This window comes from Lepidochelys olivacea, assembly GCF_965140295.1.
Source record: "Lepidochelys olivacea isolate rLepOli2 genome assembly, chromosome: 11".
NCBI classification, from domain to species: domain Eukaryota; kingdom Metazoa; phylum Chordata; order Testudines; family Cheloniidae; genus Lepidochelys; species Lepidochelys olivacea.
This window is the reverse complement of record NC_140421.1, coordinates 39,271,031-39,280,387: the sequence shown is the minus strand read 5'-3', so window position 1 is coordinate 39,280,387 and position 9,357 is coordinate 39,271,031. Positions and strand designations below refer to the sequence as shown.

General features: G+C 44.2%; 1 protein-coding gene across 3 annotated transcripts; it reads right to left on the bottom strand.

The window, feature by feature from the left end:
• Nucleotides 1-5,656: 5,656 nt before the first annotated feature.
• PHOSPHO2 (phosphatase, orphan 2) lies at nt 5,657-9,353 on the bottom strand. Of its 3 annotated transcripts, none has more exons than XM_084642583.1 (3): nt 9,267-9,353; nt 8,538-8,649; nt 5,657-7,483 (listed from the first exon to the last, which is right to left on the bottom strand). In XM_084642583.1, the coding sequence occupies exons 2-3, from the start codon at nt 8,546-8,548 to the stop codon at nt 6,736-6,738; spliced, it is 759 nt and encodes a 252-aa protein (XP_084498709.1). In that variant the 5' UTR covers nt 8,549-8,649; nt 9,267-9,353; the 3' UTR covers nt 5,657-6,735. The 3 variants fall into 3 exon arrangements, with proteins under 3 accessions (XP_084498709.1, XP_084498708.1, XP_084498710.1); XM_084642582.1 differs by having other exon boundaries at nt 9,161-9,328; XM_084642584.1 differs by lacking the exons at nt 8,538-8,649; nt 9,267-9,353 and adding an exon at nt 7,773-7,867.
• Between the last annotated feature and the right edge of the window lie 4 nt (nt 9,354-9,357).

Here is a 9,357-nt window from a genome sequence, read left to right as displayed (position 1 = left end):
CCCTCAGCATCACTGCTATGATAGAGGGTCTGTCAATTTTATATTTTAAACTCTGTGTTCACAGCTCAGCCATTCTCACATTTTACTCAACCCAGCATCCAGAAGATTCACATAAGAAGCACTCACCACGAACTGAAAATAAATTACTCAAATTACTCAAAAATGTGAGTTTTAATAATTATTCTCAGTTTTCCTACCAACACAAGGGTTTTCAGTAATTTACAGCAAGACTTTTGTTTTTCATTGTACCAGGGGGCTTAATCTATTCAGTTATTTGTAGTAACAAATTATTTGCATGCCTGTCCACCAGCTAGGTAGGGAACAAGTGTGTATTTAACACATTTAGGTTAGTTTTGTTGAAACTTCAGAAGAGGCAAGGTGCTGTAAGGGCAAATAAGGAGGTAACTGTATCAGTACCTTGGGGCTGATTTATCTTGTTAGACTGACCTCAGACTTGGTAAAGCAACCCCACATCCTTTCATGTATTTATACCTGCTCCTGTATTTTCACTCCATGCATCTGATGGAGTGGATTCTAGCCCATGAAAGCTTATGCCCAAATAAATTTGTTAGTCTCTAAGGTGCCACAAGGACTCCTCGTTGTTTTTGCTGATACAGACTAACACAGCTACCCCTCTGAAACCTAAAAAGAGTGGTAGGCCCAATTGACTAGTCTGGAGATTCAAGTGCATTCTTGCATTTTACATACAGAATTGCATGATTTTAAGTGTGGATAATGTGCATTTTTTTGTTTGTTTAAGGAATAAATATGTCTATGAAGTAAATAACATAGGCGTGTTGTATTTTATGTCTTAAAACCTTTGTGGTGTTTTTGTCACTACATCACTTTTGTGGTTGGAGAAAAACCAGATAATCCTTGTTTCCCTATTCTGAAGAGGGCAGATCTAGTCCACAAATAACAGCATGTATTATCATCCTGCACTAATAGTTATACCATATTCCAATCAGCTGTGAAATTCTGATATGTATAATCTATATATACACATTTTTGTTTAAACAAAACAATGTCTGTAACTGAAAAAGCTTTGGGGTCAATACCATTAAATGTTTAGATGTTCAACCCTTCACAGATTTGTCCTCCTACCTTCTTTCTCTGCTCCCCTCCCACTCCACTTGTCTCCACTCAGCTATTTTTTCACTTCTTTCATTTAGGCCAGATTATGAACTGTTTGGTATATGTGACCTGTTGCCCCGCCCTCCTACCACCACACTTATAGTTTGCTGTATCCTAGCATTTGTCACACATAGATCCCAGAGACTTTTACAAGGGAAGGCAAGTGTTATCCTCCCGTTTAACAGAGATAATACAGGAGGTAAGTGGCATAGCTACTCTACCAGAATGCAGATCTGCCTCCTAGCCCCCTACCCTATACCCCAGACCATGCTATCTCTCTGCTTAAAGTATTTGTGAATATGATGGAACTCACTCACTAGATGACCAAATGCTTAGTCTGCACTCACTTCCTGCTTCTGTTTGGGTACATTACATTCAGAATGCAAAATAACAAATCTCCCCTTTTGTAGAGGAGATGCACTTTTCATCCACAGTGGCTTGGCACTCTAAACATAAATATCTACAATCTAAATAAAAATGGGTATGTATCTAGGCTCCAACTTGTATTCCTTCAACTGGGAGTTCAGTCTACTTACATAACACTATTTTTAAAGACTACTTATTTTGTATTTTTTATGGGACATTAAACGACTGTAGTTTAGGCCCATAATTTGTCTTTAGTGAGATTTAAAAACAATCTGATTTTTTTAAAGTCTTCCATTATATGTACACGTCCTGGCATGGGTTCATTCTACTCCTGCAGAGCTGCAAGCAGTCAGCAGAGGGAGCACAAAGTTAACTATTTACCAGTTATTACCCAAACTTCTGGACTCCACAAAAGATTTTGATAAATAGTGACAATGGAAATTACAGACTGCTGTCAGAGTGTAAAGGGGCAGTTATCCCTCCACTGGCAACTACACTGGCAATAGGGAACAAATTGAGGCAGAAAGTGGACCAAGAGCTCATGTGAAACTGAAGAGAAACTCCACTGTTTGGAGGGCTCATGGTGAAGACAGAGAAGCCACCAGAGGCAGCAGGTTCCGTGCCATCAAGAGCAAAAGTACATGGCAGAGTCACACGTCAAAACTGGAGGTCTGGTCCAGCATTTGCTTCCTATAGTGGGAGTAAAGTGGTGATAGTCAACGGCTTGGGAAACTGTTGTATTGTCAAGAGGAGGCCTTGGGTTTTGTGGTGCAGGGTTTCTGCTCCTACAATAGTGGCTAAGGGTCAGAGATCTGCAGATTTAACAGATTTAACAGATTCTTGAACTACCTTTGGATCTGTGGGCATTAACCCCAGTCCCTCCCACAAGACAGGCAAATACTACTTCACAGACTGGGGCCTCAGGTATTTTTGGAAAGTAAACTATCCTCTTTTACACCTTTTTCCATACTCAGCATTGATTGAGCCTAGGGCCTGGTCTACACTACGAGGTTCGGTCGACTTTAGCTGCATTAGGTTGATTTTATAATGAATGCATCTACACAACCAACCCATTCTGCCAACCTAAAGGGCTCTTAAAATCGACTGCTGTACTCCTCCCCGATGAGGGGCGTAGCGCTAAAATTGACCTTCCTGGGTCGAATTTGGGGTAGCATAGACACAGTGCTGTCCAATTCAATGGTATTGGTCTCCAGGAGCTATCCCAGAGTGCTCCAATGTGACTGCTCTGGATAGCACTTTCAACTCTGATGCACTAGTCAGGTACACAGGAAAAGCACCGGGAACTTTTGAATTTCATTTCCTGTTTGGTCGGCGTGGCGAGCTCAGTAGGTGACCATGCAGTCCCAGAATCGCAAACGAGCTCCAACATGGAGCGAATGGGAGACACTGGATCTGACTGCAGTATGGGGAGAAGATTGTGGAGGCAGAACACCAATCCAGCAGAAGAAATGCTGATATATATGCCAAAAATCGCACAAGGCATGGTTGAGAGAGGCTACACCAGGGATACACAGCAGTGCCACGTGAAAATTAAGGAGCTCAGGCAAGCCTACCAAAAGACAAAGGAGACAAACAGTCGCTCCGAGTCAGAGCCCCAGACTTGCCACTTCTATGATCAGCTGCATGCCATTCTGGGGGGGGGGGCCCTACCAGTACCCTAACACTCTCCATGCACACCTGCAAGGTGACAGCCTCACGTACCACAGATGAGGATTTTGTGGATGAGGAAGTGGAGGAGGAGGAGAATGTGCAGCAGGCAAGCAGAGAATCCATTCTCCCAGGCATCCAGGACCTTTTCCTCACCCTAGAGTAAATACCCTCCCAGGGCCTATTGTTCCCAGACCCTGAAGGCAGAGAAGGCACCTCTGGTGAGTGCACATTTGTAAGGACACTACAGTGGTTAAAAGCAATTGTGTTTAATGTTTGATTTTCCCTGAACAATTGTGATGCATTTGCGGTCAGTACAGCTAATGGAAAAGTCTGTTAATGTGTCTGGGAATGGAGCAGGAATCCTCCAGAGACATCTCCATGAAGCTCTCCTGGAGGTACTCTGAAAGCCTTTGCAGAAGGTTTCTGGGGAGGGCTGCCTTATTTTGTCCTCCACGATAGGACACTTTACCAAGCCAAGCCAATAGCAAGTAGCCTGGAATCATTGCAGCACAAAGCATAGCAGCGAATGGTCCTGGGTTTTGATTGCATTCATGCAACATTCGGTCTTTATCTTTCTGTGTCAGCCTCAGGAGAGTGATATCATTCATGGTCACCTGCTTGAAATAGGGGAAGTTTTGTAAGGGAACAGTAATCCCATCTATTTGGTGATCCCCAACACATTAAACAGGTCATAGTGGCCGGGCTGTTTGGGCTTGGCTAAAAGGGATCATCCCAGAGAATAGCCACGCGGGAGGGAGGGGTATGCTGCATATCCACCCCAAAACCACACCCCCTCCTTTTAAGTGGCAAACACAACCAGCATCGGTTGCTATGGGAAACCAGCTATCGGTTGCTGCAGTTTGAAACCATTCCCACATTATGAACGTGGAAAAAGCCAACCCCACGTACCCTTTGGCTTACCATGGCTGCCTGCAAATCAAATTCTGTTGCCCAGCTGTGTGTGATGTGTCACCCCATACTGGCAGGCGCTCAATATAAAAGGCAAAATGCAACCTTGCACCTAAAACATATGTGCTCTCTGTTGTGAATTGCTTGATTCACTGTGAAAGAGTCTCCCTTTTGTTCTCAGAAATGTATCATCTTAAAAGTCTACTCTCCCTTTTTTTCCTCCCTGCAGCTGCAAATGGTTCTATGTTCCCCCCATCAACTTTGTCCCTGAGGTTAGTGCAGATTAGAAGGTGAAAAAAATGCACCCACGCTGACATGTTTTTTGAGCTCATGCAATCCTCCTGCACTGATAGGGCACAGCTGAATGCATGAAGGCTTGCAACTCCATTGAGAAGCACCCCTTCTGGTTTATGTACTCTTTGGCAAGGTGCTCCGGTGCCAAGATAGGGATATGCGTTCCGTCTATTGCCCCACCACAGTTAGGGAACCCCATTGCAGCAAAGCCATCCACTATGACCTGCACATTTCCCAGAGTCACTACCCTTCTTAGCAGAAGGGTACTGATTGCCCTGACTACTTGGATCACAGCAGCCCCTACAGTAGATTTGCCCACTCCGAACTGATTCCTGACTGACCGGTAGCAGTCAGGCATTGCAAGCTTCCACAGGGCTATCGCCACTCGCTTCTCAACTGTCAGGGCAGATCTCACCTTGGTATTCATGCGCTTCAGGGCGGGGGAAAGCAACTCACAAAGTTCCATGAAAGTGACCTTATGCATGTGAAAGTTTCGCAGCCACTGGGAATCATCCCAGACCTGCAACACTATGTGGTCCCATCAGTCTGTACTTCTTTGCCAGGCCCAGAATTGGCATTCCACTGTATCAAAATACCCCAATGATATCCCAATTGCCACATCCCGTGCTTTCAGGAACCTCTGTGTCCCTGACTTCCTCACAGTCTTCCTCATGCTGGGGGCGGCTCCTAATTAGGTTCTAGGCATACTGCAGGATAATGCGCAAGGTGTTCGCAATGCTCACAAAAGCGGAGTGCAGCTGAGTGGGCTCCCTGCTTGCCGTGCTGTGGCACCAGGAAAAAAGGCGTGAAATGATTGTTTGCTGTTGCTTTCAAAGAGGGAGTGAGGGAGGCAGGGGAACTAACAACATGTACCCAAAACCACCCGCGACCATGTTTTTGGGAGGCATTGGGAGCTTAACTCAGAATTCCAATGGGCAGCGGGGACTGTGGGATAGCTACCCACAGTGCACCACTTCGTCAGTCGATGCTAGACAAGGTATTGAGGACACACTCCGCTGACCTAATGCACTTAGTAGGGACATGCACGATAGCCTGTATAAAATCGGTTCCTAAAGATCGACTTCTATAAAATTGACCTAATTTCATAACATAGACATGCCCTCAGTATGTGGATGAGATGGCGGAGAGTGAGAAGAGAATTACAGTGTGCAAGATAGAAGGCGGCAAACCCTTTATGGCAACAGTTGTGATTCAATTACTCTTATATTTCTGAAGAGGTGACAGAAATCATGTATAGTGAAAAACAAATAGAATCCATGACTAAAAATAATTTCCTGTGGAGTGGCTCCCTATTGACATGTGTTGCATCATGTTTCTGAATGAGAATTGAAGAGAACTCTTGTTCCTTAAACATACTGTTTCCTTAAGGAAACAGAGGAAATGTCTTTGAGGGACAAAAGGCACTCTTTCCACCCATAAGCTTTGAGCATTTGAGCTCCAGTAAGTATGCCTTGAAAGGCAATTAAACATATTGCACAAACACATATTACTCTTTTAGACAGACAATGTTTAGATTCAGGAATTGTGTCCTTAGCCTCTGTTTGCCAGAAGCTGGGAATGAGCAACAGGGGATGGATCACTTGATGAGTACCTGTTCTGTTTATTCCTTCTAGGGCACCTGGCATTGGCCACGGTCAGAAGACAGGATTAGATGGACCTTTGGTCTGACCCAGTATGACATTCTTATGTTCTTAAAGCCAATAAAAACTATTGGAAAACTTGCTTTTGTTTAAAATAAATACTAAATATTTAACTAATATGTCCCTTTAAACCAAATATACAAGACCATAAACATTAATTTACATATTAAAATATTTTTGCTGCTTTAACAAATATACAAAACCAACAGTGGCAGTACCTTGCTTTTAGTGCCTAATATAAATCTTATACATATAGATGAACCCTCCATTAAAAGCCATTGTTCTGTGCACTAACCCTGCCTCTCCCCCTAAATATCTGACGAGAAGTAATTTGTACAAACTGGTAAAGTCAAGATTTGGAAAAAAAAAAATAGTTGTAATAAATTATCCTCTTTCCAGCCTTTCTCCCTGCTCCCTTCCCCCTGTGCCCTCCCTGCCACCCCCTATTTAAATGAATGGAAAAAGCTCATACTAAGTGTTTTTCCATATAATAAATAATCCATTTCAACATGCTCACTTTCCCACTACGGTAAAGAGTAAATACAATACTTTATATCCTGTATTTCAATGCCTTAGTTTCAGATAATAGCATCCCAAAATTGTGACTGTGTGCTTTGAGACAGATATGGTTAGTATTATTCACTCCACACAAGATAAAATACCTTTACCAATTTACTTTTACCCATCTCTATAGTTTGAGTTACTCCCTCATAAGTAATTTCAAATGAGACAGAATTTCAATACCTGATGACCAAACTAGAACAGAAGACTGCACAGGATCAAGATCCTCAGACATCTGAGAAATCATTTTCTGTAATGTGTACCCTTGTCTGGGCATAGCAATATCATCCTTCTTTAAAAAAGTTACTGGACAGAGATCATTCCCACCATCACCTACATACACAATTTTTATATATTTTACTCCTTGGTGTAACTTTTTATCTACAAATTCTTCTAACACTTTTCTTTTGCAGAGGTTTTTAGGGCACTTTGCACAATGATGACTGTGAAAATTCTGCACAGTAAGATAGCCAGCGCCACTGAAAGTTGCAGGATTTGTAAACACTTCATCAAGCACTTCATGAAAGTTAGCAGCTTTCAAAATCCAGTCAATAAATACTGTATTAGAATCTGAAATTATTATGCAATCAAATACATCTTTGTTCTTGCCAATAAAATCTAAAAGATCTCTCATTCCTGTAGTGAAAGGAATTGTTGTCATAGTTCTTTTCATTTCATCTTCTTTTACTCCACTGTCTCCCAAATATCTAAAGACCCTGCTCATATATTCTGTCCAATGTCCTTTTTGATAGGAGTTTCTTAGTTTGTTAGGCAGTTTTTCCTCAGGAGCACATTTCACAATCCAGGTGTCACTGTTTTCATCTATGACCGTATAGTCAAAGTCAAAAACCAGCAGAAACTTCATAGTTGTTAGATAAGAATATATTCTGAAAAAAAAAAAAAAAGAGAAATATTTTCTTTATATAACAGAAGCTTCTGCTAAGTATTTAATTCCTACCATGACCTCCTGCTTGGAAAAGTGCAATTCTGAAAGAAAAAAGAAGTCAAGACAAATGTATAAACATAGTGAGCTGTTTATGAGTGCTACAGCTGTGGGAAAGGTTATGCTCAAGCAAGATTATCTCTAAAGGTCAAATTCTAATTCACTATCCAATTACATTTTTAATTAGATAGTATAAAAAGTATCTGAAGCAACATAATTATATTGTTACTCACTAGTCTTTGCTGACACAAGCTCAATCTTCAGAGTAACAGCCGTGTTAGTCTGTATTCACAAAAAGAAAAGGAGTACTTGTGGCACCTTAGAGACTAACCAATTTATTTGAGCATAAGCTTTTGTGAGCTACAGCTCACTTCATCGGATGCATACTGTGGAAAGTGTAGAAGATCTTTTTATATACACACAAAGCATGAAAAAATACCTCCTCCCACCCCACTCTCCTGCTGGTAATAGCTTATCTAAAGTGATCACTCTCCTTACAATGTGTATGATAATCAAGTTGGGCCATTTCCAGTTCCTTGGACAGCATCATTTAAACAGCCAGGTTGCACTTGAGTTCTAAAAATTTTTATCCACATCACCAGCCAAAGCAACCCTCACAGCTTAAATTCTTCAGCTTGCAGACAGGAGATAGAAGCTTTTTATGAAAACCTTGAGACACACATTTGGAGATGCTGCTGTTGCTAGGACTTTAACCCGTTTTCTCCCACCCACCCCTTAAAAACAACAATTAGTAACAACATTCAAGCAGCCACCTTGACTCAAAATCAAGAAAGCAAATAATGCTGGTGGTGAATATTAGTGTTGACTTACTATGGGGAGATTTGTAGGTGACTCTTAATATACTGTGGTCCTGCAGCATTAGAGTTTATGGACCAGGCCCAGGGTATCTGAATACCCTGGAGGAAACACCTCACCCTTTGGTTAGCACAGTTGTAGGCACATATTTTGTTTATCTTAGTAATAAGTTCGTTCATCACCTTTTCTTCATTCGGAAAGAAGCCAGGCAAGTCGACAGCGGTTGTGTTAACAATATTTAAGCTACAGCTCGAACTCTCTCTCGTCTCAGCCTCAGTAACTCTATAAAGGACACTTCACACAGAAGGAGAAAGGACCATCCAGTATTAGGCAATATCACTCTTTTGGAAACTCCATCCCCGCCCCCAGAACCCCCCACAGCATGACACAGGAGCAGAGGGAGCGCAAAGCACAAGCAAAGGCGAGCAAGGTTTCCAGCTGCGCTCCGGGGAAGGGAGCTGCCGAAGGGAGGGGGCAGCCAGCAGGCCGGCAGCACGCCGCAAGGCGGCCCGCAGGAGAGGCTGGCGCGAACGGAACGGAGCGGCGGGGGGAGCAGGCCAGGGACTCTCTCAGAAGCCGGGCAGGCCGTTTGCATAGTAGCCCGGGGACCAGGGGAGCCCAGCGACGTGGCCACAGGGCAGGGGCCGGCAGGGATGGGAGGCCGGCGGCGGCGGCAGCGCTGTGCTAGCGCCGGACGCGGCGTCCCGGCCTGGCGAGGCCCCAGAGGCGAGCTCAGACAGGAGCCCGGGCGAGGCTCGCGGCGGCAGCGGCAGCCGGGCCGCACGGGGCCGCGCGGAGCGCTCACCCTCAGCCTCTGGGCGGCTGCAGGTCCGGCCCGAGCGGGGACAGGAACCGCCAGCGGAACGAGGGGACCGTCCGGGCCCGAGGCGCCCGACGGGGGCTACACCTACATAGCGGGGAGGCGCCCGACTGGGGCAGGCGCTGCGACAACTCCGGTCCTCCAGCTCTGACACGGAGCCCCCCGCTTCCGGCTCCGCCCCG